Below are 18465 nucleotides of genomic sequence, written 5' to 3'. Positions count from 1 at the left end.
TGAAAGATGAATAGACTGGATGCCATTGCAGTTTTGTTCTGATACCTCACGCTATCTTGTTTACTTTGATCACTGCTGGTATCTGTTGCATGTATCATCTACTTATATTCCAATGAAAATTTTGATTGCTCTGATCTGTGTTTTACTTTCTTGGATCTCCCTTGTCGTTTTTGAGAAATTTTTCGATGGCCTAGCAATATTGCGACTCCTGACTACTTAATTTGCTCTTGGCATGGCATTGAGTTAGACTTCCACAGTATTAAGTGCTTAAGTAGTTTTGAATTTTAACTTGTGGTTGCCCTGTTTTAGCTGAGGGTTCTGGCTTGAACTTATACTTTGTGTTATGTTGGTGTGCATGAATTTTTGTTTGTCATTGAATGAAATAGCAGACATTTTCTGTGAGGGGACGGAATTGAAGACAAATTAGATTTCAGTGGATGAGTAAATTTTCGCCCATCAGATGTTTCTTCCTGGTGATTGTGAGGTGGAACTTGCTCTGCTGCATTGCTGGATGCTTTCGGATCTGACACTAACCTGATTTCCATCCAGCATTTGCTTGTGCATATTAAAAATCATATAGCCTTATTTTGGCTCTTGGCCAAATGATAATGATACGTATATGAAGGTAGACCATGACTAGAGTCCGGAAATGGACAAATAACCACTTTCTTTGTTCTAATGGAAGAGAAGGGATGAAAACATTGCAAAGCAAAAGCAATTCATAATGCTGGAGTTCAGAAAACAATTAAACAAAAAAACCGAGATAGGCACCACAACCCAATAATCTTATCTCACCATTGCCAATATGCCCGCCTGAAACCGGGGAGTCCATACCATTGCAAGGGCTAATAGTAAGCACCGATAAATACGTTGGGAACTGGATATATTCAATAAGCAAGAAATTTGCTATAAATCATCAAGCACAAACCTTGGGTGAGGAAAGAACAGCAATTTTTTATAAAAAAACTAGGGAATTTAGATTACCTTATTCGTTTGATTGGAATACGAGTTTTTATCTGTTGTCTTTTTCATTGAATATAAAATTATTTGGGAGTTTCTCTTGTTAAATTGTCTTTAATTATGAATAAAGTCTCACATGTTTGTTCTCTTGTGCATTGAATGTAAAATTATTTAAGAGTTTATCTTGTTGAAATTGTCTTTAATTGTAAATAAAGTGTCTGTGAAAATTATTGAAGAGAATATTTCACCAAATCGAATATATTGAGAGTGAAAATTATAAACATACAAAAAAGATCGCCAAGAATTGTTTGTCAGGATCATTATTGTATAAAAAAAATGAAAAATCTTATAATAATTATATAATTGACAAAATGCAATACAATCAACAAAATTTATTTTTCCTAAATTAATAATAAATAAAATTGTTGTTATCATATGAGATTATGTTAGGTTTAACCCTACTACACATTGTTACCTTTAAATTTTAATATAACCATGTGGACCAAAATCTCAATTAATTTTCGTATCAAATATTTTATAAATATATTTTCACTTATGTTTTCTCTTATTGTGTCATAATCTAATATTAATTAAAGAAATAAACTTTTAAAAGAATTACATTGCATATATTAATTAAGGAGATAAATGTATAATTTAAGGATAAAATGATAAAAATTGGAAATTAAATTTGATATAAAAGTAATATTCCCTAAAGAAAAAGAAAGTGATAATAAAATCTTGATATACTATTTTTAATAATGTCATTTTGAAACCTTCCACTAGGAGATTTCTTGAACTAAGCAACCTTGAGCCATTAATTGGGCTAGACCACAAAGGCTTGATCCGTTCCACTCCACATTTCATTACTCTTCAACGTCTCTTCCTCTTGTGTCTAGATTTCCATTGCTATTGTTGACATATTTCTCATTAGAAATCAAAATTTTCATTTTCAGTTGGAAGGTAGGAGCTGAGAATTTGCAAAGATGGAAGAAAAACCACCGAGCTCTCATCTCAAGCGCCCCTTCTTCGATGATGACGATTCCAACAAACCTCCCGCGTACTTTTCTGCTTCGCCCTCTCTCTTTTACCTTTAAAACGAATATATTTTATATCTCAAAGTATTGATGCAATTGTTTCAGCTCCTTAATTCTATAATTTTTTTTTCTCTTTTATGCCTGCTATTTCTCTCTCTCTCTCTCTCTCTCTCTATATATATATATATATTTATATTTACTTTGGAAAAGTTAAGTCTTGATGGTTTCGTAAATTCAGCTCCTTTTGAGAAAGTTAGGATCAAATACAATTCTGTTCTTTTTCAAGAATTATGTCTATTGTTTTAATTTTAGAGTTAAATCATTTTTTTATTTGCAGGCAGAAGAGGATTAGGTTTCCCAAGGGAAAGAAGGTAAAGCCTGGAGAAGAAGCAGTGAACCGAGTTGATGTTGAAGACGGTTCTCGTAACTTGCAAGATCCCCGTCTCGCTGCTAAGGAGCGTTCCAAGCGCCGCAATCAAATTACTACTGAATTATTCACCGAAGATGGACGTGGAATGCTTAATGATATCACCTTAGCTGAAGTTGCATATGAGGTTAATTTCCCATGCTGTTAGTCTGTCTTAGCTTCTATGTATGACTTGACAGTATGATGTTAATTCTGCAGTCAGTCTTTTGTGAATTAATGCTAATTTACACTAAATGTCTAAACTCAAGAAGCAGATGATGTGCACATATCTTATACTTTTTAGCTTCCAAATAGATGCTTCTTTGCATTCTCATCCAGTTTTATGATTGGTCCTTCTGCCAGTTAGGTACTATAGTTTCTTTTCTACCTAATGTGTCCGCACTAATAAATTCTAAAAGGGTGTTTCATTTTTTTCTTTTTGGATAATTGAAAATTTATTCCAAAAATTTGAAGATTCAAAACGAATCTGCCATTTAGAATGACAATAAGGGATTGCAGCCAAATATAATTAAACTCAAAATGGCTTGGCTTATACGCTGATCCATGCAAAGTGTGCTTAGCCTATCCAAAATAGCCAACCATGTAATGGAAGAGAACATAGGTAGTTTTATTTCATATCTAATGCAAAAATGCAGTTTATCATTTCATTTTGCTGGAGTTTTGGTGTGTTGTTGGCTTTTACAATCTTCAGTGCCACTCTGCGCTTTGATACAGCAGTTCTGATTCTGTTATTGAGTGAGTTTATAACTTTAGGATGCTTCTTTCCTGAACTGGCAGCCTTTCTGCAGTCAAGATGACTGCCAGATTCCTCATTTATTGGTTCAGGGGAAAAGATAGGCAATGATGGGAATTTCTTTTGGTAGGATAATGAGAACTTCATCGACGATGGAATTCAAATAGAGCCTTTCAATCTAGACAAAGAAAGAGAAGAAGGATACTTTGATGCAGATGGAAACTTTGTTGAATATGTCAATAACAATGGAATCAAGGTAAAGCGTTGCATTGACCTGGAGTTTCTCTATAGAATATCAGCACTTCTATTGACAGCCCCTTGGATTTATTGTAGGATGCGTGGCTTGATAGTGTTGAAGCTGATGTACAATATACAGGAAAAGCATTTGCTACAAAAAATGGTGAAGATAATGAAGATGTTGCACAGGATCTTTCTGCCCAAGACATTGGGATAATAAAGAGACGTATTGCCAATGTGCTTGAGCCTGGAGAAACGGTAATCTTTTTTTTTTCTTTGTTTCTGAGAGAAACGGTAATCTTACATGATAATTGTCTTACATATTTGTTTAAAATTTGCATGTTGCTTTAGTTTTCATGTTATGAATACATTATAAATGAAATGAATATTGAATACATGGTGTTGTAGTAGATTATCATATTGTTACAGGCATATGGATCTTATCTGTTATGTGTATATATATATATTTACCATAATGATTATTTCAACATCCATGTTTACTCTTTTGAGGGGAGTCAGCTCGAGGTTAGTTTTTCTTTTTGTAAAAATGATCATTGCTCACCCAGGCATGGATTACACAAAGCTGCCAAACAGTACAGATTATTTCTTCTAGATAGTTTTTCTTTTTTAGGTCAAAGTCACAAGTGATGTTGTCAGGGCAAGAGCCTAATTGCTAAGGCACAGCTCATGTACCAGTTCGTGCCTCAAAGAGCCTCCAAATGAGGCGAGGGATTTTTTTTTCTGAAATTTAATGCCCCAAAAAGGCACACCTAAATAAAATGCAACTTGGGTTTCTACCTTTAAAAAAAGAAATTATTAGCTTTTATTTAAGAGGTAAAAAGAAAAAATACCCATTATCTAGTCTTCATAAATAATAAAAAAGGTAATATAGTCTAACCTAAGAATTTTTGCTGCTTGTGCCTTAAGCGATGTAGGGGTCTTAGCGTGTTGCATATGCCTTGGCCCTTTGACAACATTGTTCTCGGTTGTATTAGAATGTTAGATACAATGTTTGTTTGCACTTGTTATTTTCAGTTCTAAGCTCTATCCTTATGTGCTGATGTTAAATCCATTTCTTTATTAGGTAAATAAACAGTTACAAGGGGAAAGTTTGAAGCTACTTTTAATTTACCTTTTGACAGGTTTTGCAAGCTTTGAGAGGGTTGAAAGGACCTTCAAATAACAGAAAGGAGAAAATGTCAGCTGAGACAAAGCGTGTATTTGACCAGCTAACTGAGGATGCCGTGAAGTTGATGGAGAATGGTGACTACAGTTAAGTTTGTTACTTTCTTGTGCTTCTAGTTCACTAGGGTTGAGAAGTTACCTTGAATATTCTAGCTTTATGCCACTACCTTCTATAACCCAAAAAAATGACTACCAATATATTTAAAGCTGTTGCACACTTTGAGGCAAAGTGTCATTGAAATGTTTCTAGCCTTAAATGTCACCTTGACCTTTAAGATTATTTGTGCTTGCTAATGGTTGTGGTCACTTCAATTGGGAAGGATTTTGTGAGCATATCTATACTTGTTTATATGAGTCTTAACTTAGTTGAGATTTATGGCTTTGTTGGCCACCAATTGCCGTTTACTCCAATGAAGAAAATCTGCTTTTGCTGATATTTTCCTGCTTGTGATAATTACAAAAGTAGGTGAAGGTTTAGGTATATTTCTTTGGCCCTAGTATATGCTTATTGGTTTAGATTTTGTTCTGCAGATGTGTACCATGAGAAGCAGGAGGTTTTCCAGCGTGAGGCAGGTAGGTGCAATGTTTTAGTGTGTGTGTGTGTATTGTTTTATTCATATTGATTGTTTCTGAAGAGAATTCCATTTCTTAGTTCAAGGCACCCCTTTACTAACTGGAATCAAAGAATTAGTAAATCTGTTAAGCTCAAAATGGGAATGGGCTGGGGCTATGAACTTATAATCTATAATTTGATGATCAACTCAATTCCACGATTTTGAGTTCATTCCATATCGGACCAGATTTGAATAGGGTTATATACTTTCTCATTATGAGAAGGGGTCATTCGAGCTTATCCAAATAGATACCATGTTTACATATGGACCCCTACATCGTTACATTCCATTTAGGATTAGAAATGGGCATAATTGGGTCTGCTTTTTGCATATCTCTCCATTATGCTAATATTGACATGTGATTTTGTAAGGGCAGGTGTATATATCGAATAACCTTTATTAACCATGCTCTCGATATATATATATTTTTTCAGAGGGATATGAGAAGTTAGCTCTAGCCAGGGGAAAGAGCAAATCTGCAAATGTTGTGCTGGAAAATTCTGATCCCAACTTGGGAAGTGACATGCTCACTGATATTAATAATCCTGGAACTGCTTCCGTACTCCCTGACCCAGCTGTGGGTACTTCAAGTCTAACTGCTGCAGAAGTTTCAGGCGATGCTGCTGATGGTTATGATATGTTTGCAGATGATGAGGATGATGAAAATCTTAAGCAGTCATCTGAGGCTAATTCTAATGCATTCATTCAATCATCATCAAATGCTGTGAACACATTTTCTGAGAGTATGTATTGTCACTGTTATTTTGGTTGTGAATGTTAGTGTTTTGGATGAAATTAGAGTACATTTGCTACTTGACCTACAGATCTAATTTTCCCGTTTTCTTGATTTTCAGCTGGAGATGTGCTAAATGATTACATCTATGATGAATCTTCAGGGTACCCTCTTTTATCCTTACCTACCTCCACACACACACACACACACACACACACACACTTACTTCTGTTTAGGATTTTCAGTTCTTGGAGTTAATTGTGACTAATGAGGCAGTGGATTTTGAAGAGAGAACTGTTTCCAAGTATATATGCATGTATGTATATTGGTGTTTGGCAACCTTCTATAATAACATTTCATTATAACAGCCAAATTTGTTGTAGAACCTAATTTTATGTTTTATTTGTATCCTTCATAAAACTTTTCATCAATAACAACAACCGTAAACTATGAAGTACACTCTTTACTAAATTAAATTTCTATAATAGCTTCTTGTCTCTAATTTTAGTAAAATTAGTTTTATTCCTAAGTGAAATAAAAATCATAAATTTTAGTTAAGATATTATTTCAATAAAATGTTCAAATTTTACATAAAAAAAATCTATTTATCATATTATATTAAATGATCTTTAATAAATGAAATTACATTTGTGAATTTTATTAAAGATTTGATTTAAATTTCACTAATTAATATTATTAATATATTATAAAATTTTAATTTGAAAATTAAATAGACTTGAATATGATTTAAATCTCAAATGTTTATAAATGGATAACAATCACTTTTCTGTAACCTCCAAATTTTTAGCAGACAAATAAGACTAGTATAGAGAGGGTTGACTGATCTTAAAATAATCTTTTCATTCAGGCACTACTACAGTAGCACTCTGGGGTGTTATTATGATCCATCTACAGGATTATACTGCACAGCAGCATCAGGGCAATGGTAATGTCTTATGCATCCCTTTTTGGACTCTGATTATTAGCACTTGAATGCATCTGTGCTGGTTCATTCATAGTTCTAACTCCTTAGATCAGTTTATATAGTGGATGCTTATAAGTTTATGATTTTGTTTAGAGGACCTTGTGAGTCCTTGCTCATGTCAATAGCCTGAACACTGAAAGTAAATTTAAAGACCTGAATCAAAGATCCATGAACCCACCATTTTCATCTTTCTAGATGTAATGTTTTTTTTTTTTTTTTTTGGGTTGGGGGGGGGGATGTCTAATGCTTTATTGTAAGATTTTGACTATTCATATTTATTTGTGTGGATTCTTGATTTTTGTTGTCTAGCCACAGAGTTGATAGAACCTGCTGTTTGGGATTTTATCTGTTACTTATACAGCTTGATTTTTAAAGGCTGTGCTTAAGATATGTCCGTGTGAGGGAGTGTTTCAAGCATTAAGGCTTGAGCTATTCCAAATTATCTGGATAAATGTTGCAAGCATTTGCTGCTTAGAATCTTATCCCTCTGTATCTCCCTATATAGGTATTCCTTTAATGAGTCAACTGGCACATATGATGAAGTTACGGAGGTTGCATCTGCTACAAATTGAGAGCATGGGAGTTACTGCTGTTGTTGAGGATGTTGTACAGACTGTAAAATTTGATGTGTGAAATTGGCATCCTAAGTCGGTTTTATACAGTAAGCTCCATATTGTTTTCTTCCTTTGAAATCTAACATTATAAAGTTATTATACTGTTCTTGTTTGCATTTCTTATTTTGTTTGGTAAAAGGGAGGGAGGGAGGGAGGTAACTGCTAGAATATAAGTAGTGTAAAATGAACTGCTAGAATATGACTAAAATCACCATGTATGACCGAGGGTGTGTTATCTGAAATGACTTGAACCACAGATGAACGAGTTAATGAACAAACAAACATAATATACAAATCCTTGACGAGTTTCAGCCAAAACACCAGATCTGGTCAAAACAAAGTTCGCCCCGTCAACAAATTTATGGTTACCAGGTAGTATGGTGCAATTGAAGGTAACCCTTTTCTTTGAGAATAAGTAGTCTTACATCGAAGTTGATCTAGGAAAAAGGAGCCCTTTTCATTGAAGTCCTTTACCAATAAATTCTGGCATAAGATGCCCATCGGAAAATTGGCCGGTAGAGTTCTTAAAAAATTTTCACCATATGGCCAAAAGTTTGCCTGATAATTAACAGTGGTGCTGATATAATTGTTATTTCCAGCATAACAAAAAGTTGACTAACCAAAGATGAAGAAATCATCATGGTTTTCTAGCAAAGTGTAGTGGCATACCAAAAGCAAGAAACATATATGGGTCCTTAAACTTCTCATTTGAAAACTGAAAACATGTTTGCTTTATCTTATGTTCTTCCGATGGCTCAAAATTTCTTACTTGTAGGGGGTTTGTTACGTAGACTTTACTGCATAAATATAAGCAAAATACAATCATTTTGGTTGCCTTAGATGTTGCTCTATGATTCCATGAAATATCTGAATATGGAATAGATATTCAAAAGTTGAATACGAGACCACGAATGGCAAGCACAATTTGAGCTTAAGATGACTTTGATTTCTTCATATAAAAATGTTTCGGGGTATAGACAATGATACAAAGGGGGGTCAATCTCAAGCAATTTAATTTTTCGTTTTCAAAGACTAACCTTCTTAGAATTTTCATAAATCTCCATTTCCCAAAAACCCGGAGAAATATGCATTGAGAATAATCATCAGGGCAGAAGCTGGTGAGATATGCAATTTTGATAAATTAAATAATCCCCGAGATTATGACATTTTTGTATATCCATCTTATATAACATTTTTTGTAAGGGATAATGGCTCGAATTGATAGCAAATCTTTCCATGTGATACATGTGCTTTAAAGATATTAATATCTAAAGTTTTATTCTATTTATTGAAATCACTGTTAAATAAGAAGTGACGTGTCATGTCGCTTCAACTACAATTTGATACATAACACTATGTAAGGGTAAAATTGTTTAATTAACACAATAAAAAGATTTGACACGTAAGTAGTATTTAGAAAGTCACCTATTAATTGGATTTGGGTGTAATTGTTTATAATTACACAATGGTAACATATTTAGGTAACCAATTTTGTCCGAAGCTCGCCAGCTCAAGGATTGCCTGAAATGAAATTCTAACTAATTCTATCATATATCTTGCTCATATTAATTTTCAATGCCACCAAATAATCTGTACCTGTTTTCTTTGCTTTAATGGTGTTCAGGAGTTCCCTAACCAACAAGATGTCGTTAGTTATTAACCTTCTTTGTATGATAGCATTTTAAAAAGGGAAGTCAAGATCATTTAAGACTTCTTTCAAGTCTGTACACTTTTGAAGTGTATCTTCTAAGCTACATTGTAAAGGTTAATGGTACGAAAGTTGAAATGCTTTTAGTATGAGTGCAATAATCATCTTGTTAAGTTCCTTTAGCAAATGTCCCGAGCGCAGAAATGTGGCCTTAGTGGTAAGATGGCCGACAATATCTTAGAAAGCTTGATAGAAAATTGTTGGATTTCCATCAATTCCTAAGGACTTAAGAGGACCAGTTTGAAAAATAGCTTGTCTTACCTCACTTTCAGAGAAAGATTCATCAAGGGTATCCACGTGATCTTGAGAGAGTCTTGGGAGATTGAGTGAGAGGAGTTTATCCTTAATACGACCTGTCGCATAATATGCCATTGAGTTTTGAGCGGGTCTATTTAAAATTTTTAAAAATTTTGAGGAGTTTAATTAATTTTTTTGAAAATTAGGGGCTTAATATGAACTTTCAAAAATTTTGAGGGGATTAATGAGAATTTTCAAAAAATTTGAAAGGTTCAATTAAATTTTTAGAACTTCTAGAAAGCTTAACTATAATTTCTAAAAGTTTTGTGGGCTAATTACAATTTTTAAAAATTTCAAGGGATATAATCAACATTTTCCAAACTTTTGGGGCCAAGGTCCCCTCTGGTTCTAATGTAGTTTTGCCATGGGATATGACCAATGTTGTCAGAACTGTCCGGTCTTGAAAGTGATTGAGGAAGATCTGTTGGGGTATCAACCCAATTGTTCTTGGAATCCCATAATCTCCAAACCTTGTTCATTTCCCTTCTCCTTTTACTGGTGGTATAGAAAACTTTGCATTCAATCGCCTTTAGTGTTCCATAATATTTTGTAGTTTTGCATTCAGTGTATCTATTCTATTCTTTTAAGAATTCCAAGTTCTTCCCTTACTACTACAATCATATTTCAAGATAACGTTTGATTCAAGATGATGTCCTAAAACTTTTTTCCTTTCTGACAACCTCTTTTTTCCATTTTTGTAGTTTCTTAAAAAAAAAAAATTAAGATCTTTAGATGTAAGCACTCCAAACTCCAATTATTATTCTTCACATAGTGGGTGAATTAGTTATTTCGCTTCAAATCTATATGGTTCTTTTTGAAAATGTGGCGTAAGATATATAGAGACAACTATGAGCCCATTAGACTTGTTTATGAGATGAGCTATTTAGTTTAGTTTGAAGGCTTATTCGAAAAGTAACAGGGTTTGAACAAAAATATAGGTCCGAAAAATCAATTTGGCCAAAAAAATAAAACCTATTTTTTAAACATTCCAGGCCTTAGGTAAACTTTTTTTAGCCTGAGTCTGCCTTGACTTGGCTCGAATTTGTAGAAAAAATTGTTACTGCTATTTTTTTGCTATTTTTTTATTGTTTTTTTATTGTTTTGTTATCATTTCGCTATTATATTACTACTATTTTGTTGTTATTGTTTGGATATTATATAATTCTTATTTTATTATTAATTTTGCTACTATTTTAAAGATAGTTGCTTGCTAAGTTGCACTTATCTTAATGTTATTTAAATATATATATTTTTTATTTTTTTATTTGTTGAGATACATTTATTTTAATATTTTTAATATATTTAATGTATTATATTTTTTAAATTTATTTTTATATAAAAATTTTAATACATGTAAATTGAATCGAATTCGAATTTTAACATTTTTATTCAGACTGAACTAAACTTAAACTTGAAAGTAGACCTAAATTTTTTAGTTAACCCGAACAGACCCGAGTTGACTCATTGACAGCTTTAAATCCCGTGATACAAACAAAATAAAGGCAAATCATGAGCTGCTTAAGTATTCATGATTTTGGAAGCATTTATCAATTAGAAAAAAAGCTCTATCCAACCTTTCCCAAACAAGTTACTTCTTCTACCTTTTAGTTGGTACTTCAACCAGACTACACTTGTTGATACGTTTAAAGAGGTTATCCACACCATGTGTTCCCTTGTTGGAAAAGGATAATTTATCTTTGTGCAAGAGCTCTTAGTCCAAGTCTCCAACTACAATCCATTCCACCTTTCCTATAAATGTATTTGCCAACTCACAAAGTCAGGGTAATCCAAAAAATATCTTTACATACGTAAATAAAATATTATTTAAGTAAACAATCTTAAAAATTAATTAATCATTTCACACTAAAATTGTCGCTTCACCTTTTCTAACACAATCAATTTCTGTCAGAAAAGAAAAAACTTACTTTATCGCCACTTTTTCATATGCTAATAGACATTTTTACTTTCATTAGGAAATATGTTGATGCTAAATTTTTGGGTGAAGTACCCAAAATGATAGGATGTTAAAAGGTTGACCTATACCCATAACATTTCAACTTAATAAGATTGTAATGAAGTGAGAAATTGTTAAGGATAACTTGCCTTAACCCATCTTTTATATTAATTACAACAATTAATAGATGACTTTCTAAATACTACTTACGTGTCAAATCTTTTTATTGTGTTAATTAAACAATTTTAACAGCAGTCTCAATCCTAAGACTTCCTTTTTTCAAAGTTAAATTTTATCGACTAACATGTAACGTTGTTATGTGGTGTCACAAGTTACAATTAAAAACATATATCATATTTTTTCTCAGTTAACATTTTCGTATTACATTGAAATATTTGTTAGAATTCAAACCCCATTCATGTGATTATCTCATTATTGATTTTTTTTTTAAATTTTATGTGATCATGTAATAATATTGAGTCCACTATTACCAAATCTAAGTAGACAGCCAAAAACAAAGGATATTATGTTATCATGTAATTTGAAAAAGTAAGGATGCCAAAAATAGAAGAATCTAAAAAATGCATGCCTTTACCATAATTTCCTATAAACAAACCAACTCCACCGAAAGATTTCAACAACGCAACAAGTTTTATTATTAATAAAATATATATATATTTATCCAACGCCATTGAAGATACCTTCCCTCTGAATTTCCGATCTCCGCAGAGTGCTTAGCATTCAGGTACCCCCTTCTTTCTCATTTCCCCTTTTCTTTCCCTTCTCCTTTACATTTAACCAGCACCTAGGGTTTTCTTTTTAAAATTTATGTAGGCTATTTTATTATGGTTTGATCGCCACTTAGGTGGGGATCTGCATATCTTTTTAATTCAAATTTATAGCTTAAGAATCTCGTTTCTTTTCTGTCAAATGAATTATATTTAATGCTCAGTTTTTATTGTATATTCATGGATTTTAATTTAATGCTTTTTTACTTTTGAATTTTTGGTATGTATTATAAATTGTTTAAGTTAGGTGCATATGTTCTTAATTCAATTTTCTAGCTCAAGGATCTCATTTCTTTTCTGCCAAATTAATTTAATTTAATGGTTAGTTTTTATTATCATTATTTATATATTTTAAAATATATGATGTTTGGGATTTCCTTTGTTATTGCAATTGTGTTATTGGTTTTCATGTGAAGGACGTGCATCAATAATAAATATGCAGGGATACTGAACTTTTAAGCCTGGAAAGTTGTAATTTATTGAATGAATACGGTTGTCTCTCAAAGTTTTTTTCTTGTGATGTTTTTTTTTTACAAAAAGAATTCTTTTAATATGAATGTTTAGTGAACTAGTTAATTTGTCATCAAGTGCTTTTTGATTATGTAGAGAGTATGGTATGCATTCATTGAAAGCTGTAAACAACTGTGTCATAGCCTTTTGGCTGATGTTTTTCCTCTTAATATACTAGGAGTCTAAGATTTTATATTTTTATTCTACATTGCCGACCTTATTATTAGTTGGGAATAAGTGAAACTTCTTTTGTGGTCTCTATGATCTATAAAAGTTTTAGCATTTCTGAAGATTTATGCAAATCATTTGTGTGCTATCATAGCTGCTATTAGTTGGGTGGTTGCAAGGAACTGATCTCAGGCATGGAGAATGACAAGGAGCTAGAACAAATAGATGTACAGGAGTCTGAAAAATCCATGCCGTCATCTGAAGAGGAGGTGTGTTCTTATCTTAGCTGTGTTCCCCATTAAATGATTTTTCTAAGGAGTTTTACAAATTGCGGTGATTTATTTATTATTTCTTATCTATATTTAGGATGCAGCTATAAGGAAAAAATATGGTGGGATTAAGCCTAAGAAACCACCACTCATTTCTAAGGTAATCTCTGTGGTGAAATTGTAAGTTTTTGGTTTTTGGTTTGGGCTGTTTCTCATCTAAGTTTATGTCAGGACCACGAACGTGCATACTTTGACTCTGCTGATTGGGCACTTGGAAAGGTACTTAAAAGATTCTCCATACTCCAACTAATCCTTTTTTTTTTCTTCCCCTTTAGTTTTATTATTGTAGTTTGGTAACGCTAATGAATCCAGATTAAGCTGAAGTTTCATATATATATATTTTTATGTTCTTGGATACCAACAGCAAGGTGTTGAGAAGCCCAAAGGACCACTTGAAGCCCTCCGGCCCAAATTGCAGGTATTAATCTAATGCTTATAAAAATTTTTAATTTAATATTCCCTTCTTGTGTGTCTTTTAAGAATTGTCCTAAATTACCATGATTAGTGATAGAAACAGAGTAGGTAGTCCTTTGCTAATGCTGCAGGATGTGACTGTTTAAAGTAAGCTTAAATTGATCTGGTCCACTTTAATGGGATTCTCTAATTGGTCCAAAGTTCAAATCACTTTGTCTACTTAATTAAGATTCTTTAATTTGGTCACAAATAGGCCTGTTAATTGGTTCAAAATAGTGAACCGGCTTTGCTAGAACTTTTTCATGTCAGGAGGAGCGAAAGGGATTAGAATATGTAGATTCCCTAAGGCATTTAACTACTGGAGTGAATATTAGGTGTGAACTTTTTATTAAAATGAGTTGGAAGACAGCCCATGCAGAGTTTTGGTTGGGGTTTCCTGATATACTTGCTTGATATTATGCATACAGTGGCTACTCTGATCAGGTGGATAATTTTGGTATTGTTTTAACATGATGCTATTGGTTGTTTCTTTTGCATAATTAATTTGACTTATATCTCATGGTGAGTATCTGTGTGATGGTTTTATGAAGAGCAAAATTGATGGTTCTGATACATGATTTATCACGAATCATGATGTAATGAGGATTTTTTGCAGGTCATGTTTGTGATTTTAACCCTTTACTTTATCAATAGAAAAATTCGGGTTTGTCTATCAAAAAAGAAAAATTCGGGTTTGAGGATGATATGTTCATCTGCAGTTTACCTTGTTCTCCCGTACAATATTTTTCTTAAATGTGTTTTTGAAGTCTGCTAAGCTTTTTCTGATTTTGATAAAGCTAATAATTAGCATCTTATCGTATGGTCTAGAAATGGTTCTTTAGTAATCTTATGATGCTTATGATTACGTTGTTTCTGCCTTCTGTCTTCAGCCCACACAACAACAAACACGATACAGGAAGTCTCCTTGTGCCCCATCTGATGGTGAAGGTATGCCGAGTTATTGACAATTTGACATGGCAAACTTTTGTCGATGAATGTTTTTTTTTGTGCATTGGCATTTTCCCTTTTGGTCACAAAACGGTGCTTTAATCAATTCAATTCATCATGCTATTATATAGTTGGAGGGAGTGCTCAACCGGAGGATGAAACCACCAACGAATGAGAAACTGCTGCCAATCTTCTAAACTTGTGAGGACTATTGATAGTTATTCTAATACCTCGACAGGTAATGAGTAATTTTCAATTGTTCCCATGAATAAAGCTTGTTAAAGATGCTTTGATCTTAGTCAAGATTTACAAGTTACAACATTAATGCAGTCGACTATATTATGGGAACTGAAATGTATGTTGTTCCAATGTTTTTCCTGATGTGGAACATACAAGTAAATCACTTATAAAATGATTTTTCGCTCTACTAGATTCCCATTTGGCTTCTAGTGAACGTGAAACCAGTCATTTTCGCTTTCACATTTTTTTAAAGGGTATACTCGTTCCTAGTAATAATTTTCTGAAGTATTAGCATGCAAATTAGTTAGGACTAGGGATGGCAAAATCTGATCTGCTTCACGGATTTCATGCCGATCTGTTATGAATGATGAGATTTTTTTTTTTAATGGAGACCGATGGCGGAGTGAGCCATTTTTGTAAATGCACCAAATATTGCAGTTCTTACATATCTTTTCTTATCTTATTCTTACATATGTACCCAAAAAGATATGTTCGGACAGGGATCTTTGTTGATAATTACAAGGAATTGTTAATTTAGAAACATATAAACAAGACAATTCATTTATAAACCAAATCTGCCTTGATCCTGAACCATATTCCACTAAATTGTGTCTTTAGCCACCTTTGATTAGCCCGACCAAGATACCGACCACAATGTCGTTATTCTTGTTCTTACTGCTGCCGAATTCTCGTACCACAAGGTTTTCTAAAGAGCTGCCCGTTTTTGTTGCAAAAGCTTTGTTTATCCCTTTGATGTCTATTCTCGATCTGGTAACCACCGTTCGAATCAAAATCTCTCGTCCATCTGCATTTTTCATCCTCAGTTGTTTTGCGAAAAATTTCTCTGGATGTTGTATGCATCGGATCACGACCTGAAGCTCCTTCCCGAATTGACCACATTTGCTTCTCTTGACGGACTTGCTCAATTCATGGCCATAAAGTTGCTTGTATGAGCTTAGTATGGCTCTTACTTGGCCATTGTTCCTTCGGCTCAAAACCGAAATTATCGTCCTCTGATCTATGTTTTTCCCACTTTCCAGTGCTTCATACAGAGTCTTTGCATCGCACATTGCTAAGCTCATGTCTACTTTGCTACCGTAATTCCGACACGATCTCAGAACAGCCACCAGAATCTTTTGCAAAAAGATTAAAATAAATAAAACGAGTCACGACTTCAAGTTGAGATAGCTAACATTAGCAAATAGCAGATTACCTCTTTGAATCCGCCATTGATTTTCATAGTTAAATCCTTTTCGAGGTCGGATTTATACTGAGTTTGATAGCAATGTTTGATCTGTAACAGCTCCGAAGATGGTCTGGTACAAGCTACTTCGATTAGAGTATTGAGGTTTAGACTTCCCCCAAACAATGAATGCCTCATTAGCTGAGCATCACGTTCGTAAGGTTCAACCATGCGGAGATAAGCTATCCTCTACATTAATGGCATGTAATGTGCTCATATCAGCATATCTAAACCAAGTAAATTCCATGTAATTAACTCTAGTTTGTTTACTTACCGCAAACGAGTTATTCCTCTGAACATTGGACACAAACTGAAGAAGATCTTGGCCGTACCAATGACTGTAAGTTTGGCGAATGAGCTTGAGCGCATTTGAGTCTCGATTGACAAATATTCCGACGACTTCTTTATTGCTGATTGCCCCAACATTGCCTGTTAAATTAAGTTACCGATTATTTCGAAAACTTGATAAAAAAGAAGCAGAAAACGAAAAGTTGAAATACCAGAGAAGTAAGAGTGAAGGATATGGCAATCTTGCTCATACTGTCTAGGGGTTCGAATGAAACTAGAGGCCATCTCAAAGTTTCCTGGAAAAAGAGATCCTTTTATTTTAAGTTTCCAAGTGTATATATGCAATGCAATATGACAAGACGCCAATTGGAACCATTTATATAGGGGGGGGGGGAGTTGGTTTGGTTTTGCCAAGGAATAAATTTAAGTTTGGGGGGTACATAAAGAAAGAAAGCGATGGGGCAACGGGGGGAAACAATAAGAACGTCCAAAGTGGAGGAATAAGAAAGAAAGAACATATCCTCTATTCCAATATCAACCATGCTAATCTCTTTTTACAGCAGTTCACTTTCTCTTGCCTGCTGACTTGAACTTTGCAATGATTAATGCAAGCAAAAGTCTTTTCGAGTATCTTTCTTTCATTGCATACATTTTGAAATTACTTTAACGTGAACGGATTTTCCTTATTTTATTTTAATTTGATAGTAGTTGTTTTTTGGTAGTTGATTCCATGACTGGTTCGAGTTCGAATCGAATTGAATCTCGTTTAAGGGGATAAATTTCTTTAGTACTGTTTTTTATTTCTGTTTTTTAGTTCATAAAACTTGAATTTATAAGTTATGAGCTCCTTATCATTCGACTCAACAAATATTAAATTTTGATAAAAAGATCTCTCTTGTCTCTCTAAAAAATTAGAGGAACTTAGTCTCTGTCAATTTCAAAAGTGAGCAACGAAGAACAATTAATCATGACGTTAATGTTTTCCATCAATTGTACATGATTTTGATTGGTATAATAACAAATTTAGCCTCTTGACCTTAATTCTAAAAATTCAACAATTCAGTCTCAACACTTACACAAATGTTGCGGGATAAATTTGTTAAATTAAAAACAAATTGATAGGATTTATAAACTTTGAAGGCTAAATTTGTTATTATACCAATCAGAATTATGTACAATTGATGGAAAACATTAACATTGTGATTAATTGTCCTTAATTGCTCTCTTTCGAAATTGACAGATATTAAATTGCTTTGATTTTTTTTCTTGAGAGGGACCAATTTATTCAATTACAAAATTAAGAGGAACCGACTTGATTTTTGTATTTTTCTAACCTATCAAAAACATTATAATATAAGGAAAATGATGGAACGAATTATAATTGAGATTGCCATCAAAACCTGTTAAAAACAAGCTTCAACATCCACATAGTTCTTTATTTTGTAAACCCCAAACTCTTGCTTAGAATCAACCTTCAACCCATCCTTCTCCCAAGAAAAGTTTCTTGAGATGGAATAGTTATATAGTAGATTATCCAAAGAAAAATTTAAGTTAAAATTTTCTTTTATCACCATCCTTTGTGCACCATGCTCTTTCAACCAGCAAGCTTAAGAAAGTATCCCAAAAAGTACACACTGACAATGTTCTTTGGCTACAAAAGATAAAAAAGTAACAACTCAGTGTTGCTAACAACTTTACAATGTTGATTTTATTTATATATAATAAGTTAACACGACAATAGAATGAACAGTTAAATATATATTTAAAAATAATTAAAGACGAGATGAAGTGAGACCATACGTACAACTTACTCATAATACGAAGAGTAATAGAAAAATGTGATCATGATTATATGATTTAAAGTTGAGTTGGATTGCATCTGGTACCAAATAGACAAGCCCTATCAAACAACTTACCCATAGTATAAGGAGTAATAGCTGAATTTCACCATAAGTTGAGTTGGGTTGCATTTGTTAACAAATAGACAAGACAAACCTTGACAAACAAGAAAATGACA

At 33.1% G+C, this 18465-nt stretch overlaps 3 protein-coding genes across 3 annotated transcripts; 2 read left to right on the top strand and 1 right to left on the bottom strand.

Moving 5' to 3' along the window:
* The first annotated feature begins 1758 nt into the window (after positions 1 to 1758).
* Positions 1759 to 7638, top strand: LOC107948605 (CD2 antigen cytoplasmic tail-binding protein 2 homolog). The gene is made up of 11 exons (XM_016883219.2): positions 1759 to 1835; positions 1914 to 2017; positions 2332 to 2548; positions 3285 to 3410; positions 3488 to 3649; positions 4534 to 4663; positions 5108 to 5149; positions 5625 to 5933; positions 6045 to 6087; positions 6792 to 6869; positions 7414 to 7638. Exons 2-11 carry the CDS (start codon positions 1944 to 1946, stop codon positions 7478 to 7480), a joined length of 1248 nt encoding a protein of 415 aa, XP_016738708.2. The 5' UTR covers positions 1759 to 1835; positions 1914 to 1943; the 3' UTR covers positions 7481 to 7638.
* A 4325-nt stretch (positions 7639 to 11963) lies between these two features.
* LOC121221175 (uncharacterized) lies at positions 11964 to 15104 on the top strand. The gene is made up of 7 exons (XM_041101792.1): positions 11964 to 12226; positions 13102 to 13216; positions 13314 to 13376; positions 13448 to 13495; positions 13641 to 13694; positions 14620 to 14677; positions 14809 to 15104. Exons 2-7 carry the CDS (start codon positions 13142 to 13144, stop codon positions 14850 to 14852), a joined length of 342 nt encoding a protein of 113 aa, XP_040957726.1. The 5' UTR covers positions 11964 to 12226; positions 13102 to 13141; the 3' UTR covers positions 14853 to 15104.
* Positions 15105 to 15349: 245 nt separating this feature from the next.
* LOC121221172 (annexin D2) lies at positions 15350 to 17210 on the bottom strand. Its single transcript, XM_041101786.1, has 4 exons — positions 16661 to 17210; positions 16435 to 16589; positions 16131 to 16349; positions 15350 to 16050 (listed from the first exon to the last, which is right to left on the bottom strand). The coding sequence occupies exons 1-4, from the start codon at positions 16731 to 16733 to the stop codon at positions 15532 to 15534; spliced, it is 966 nt and encodes a 321-aa protein (XP_040957720.1). The 5' UTR covers positions 16734 to 17210; the 3' UTR covers positions 15350 to 15531.
* Positions 17211 to 18465: the final 1255 nt, after the last annotated feature.

Source organism: Gossypium hirsutum, chromosome A03 (assembly GCF_007990345.1).
Source record: "Gossypium hirsutum isolate 1008001.06 chromosome A03, Gossypium_hirsutum_v2.1, whole genome shotgun sequence".
NCBI lineage: Eukaryota > Viridiplantae > Streptophyta > Magnoliopsida > Malvales > Malvaceae > Gossypium > Gossypium hirsutum.
The sequence above is the reverse complement of the archived record's forward strand: the minus strand, read 5'-3'. Positions and strand labels throughout refer to the sequence as shown.

What these genes read in the sequence shown, in the direction of transcription:
- LOC107948605 (XM_016883219.2), top strand. Translation starts at nt 1,944, where the DNA reads ATGGAAGAAAAACCACCGAGCTCTCATCTCAAGCGCCCCTTCTTCGAT. An exon ending in TGCTTGAGCCTGGAGAAACG is followed by an intron (nt 3,650 to 4,533) that starts GTAATCTTTTTT and finishes ACCTTTTGACAG; the next exon opens with GTTTTGCAAGCTTTGAGAGG. An exon ending in GATGGAGAATGGTGACTACA is followed by an intron (nt 4,664 to 5,107) that starts GTTAAGTTTGTT and finishes TTTGTTCTGCAG; the next exon opens with ATGTGTACCATGAGAAGCAG.
- LOC121221175 (XM_041101792.1), top strand. Translation starts at nt 13,142, where the DNA reads ATGGAGAATGACAAGGAGCTAGAACAAATAGATGTACAGGAGTCTGAA. An exon ending in AACCACCACTCATTTCTAAG is followed by an intron (nt 13,377 to 13,447) that starts GTAATCTCTGTG and finishes AGTTTATGTCAG; the next exon opens with GACCACGAACGTGCATACTT. An exon ending in CCCTCCGGCCCAAATTGCAG is followed by an intron (nt 13,695 to 14,619) that starts GTATTAATCTAA and finishes TTCTGTCTTCAG; the next exon opens with CCCACACAACAACAAACACG.
- LOC121221172 (XM_041101786.1), bottom strand. Translation starts at nt 16,733, where the DNA reads ATGGCCTCTAGTTTCATTCGAACCCCTAGACAGTATGAGCAAGATTGC. An exon ending in CCTTCACTCTTACTTCTCTG is followed by an intron (nt 16,590 to 16,660) that starts GTATTTCAACTT and finishes TTAATTTAACAG; the next exon opens with GCAATGTTGGGGCAATCAGC. An exon ending in AGAGGAATAACTCGTTTGCG is followed by an intron (nt 16,350 to 16,434) that starts GTAAGTAAACAA and finishes CCATTAATGTAG; the next exon opens with AGGATAGCTTATCTCCGCAT.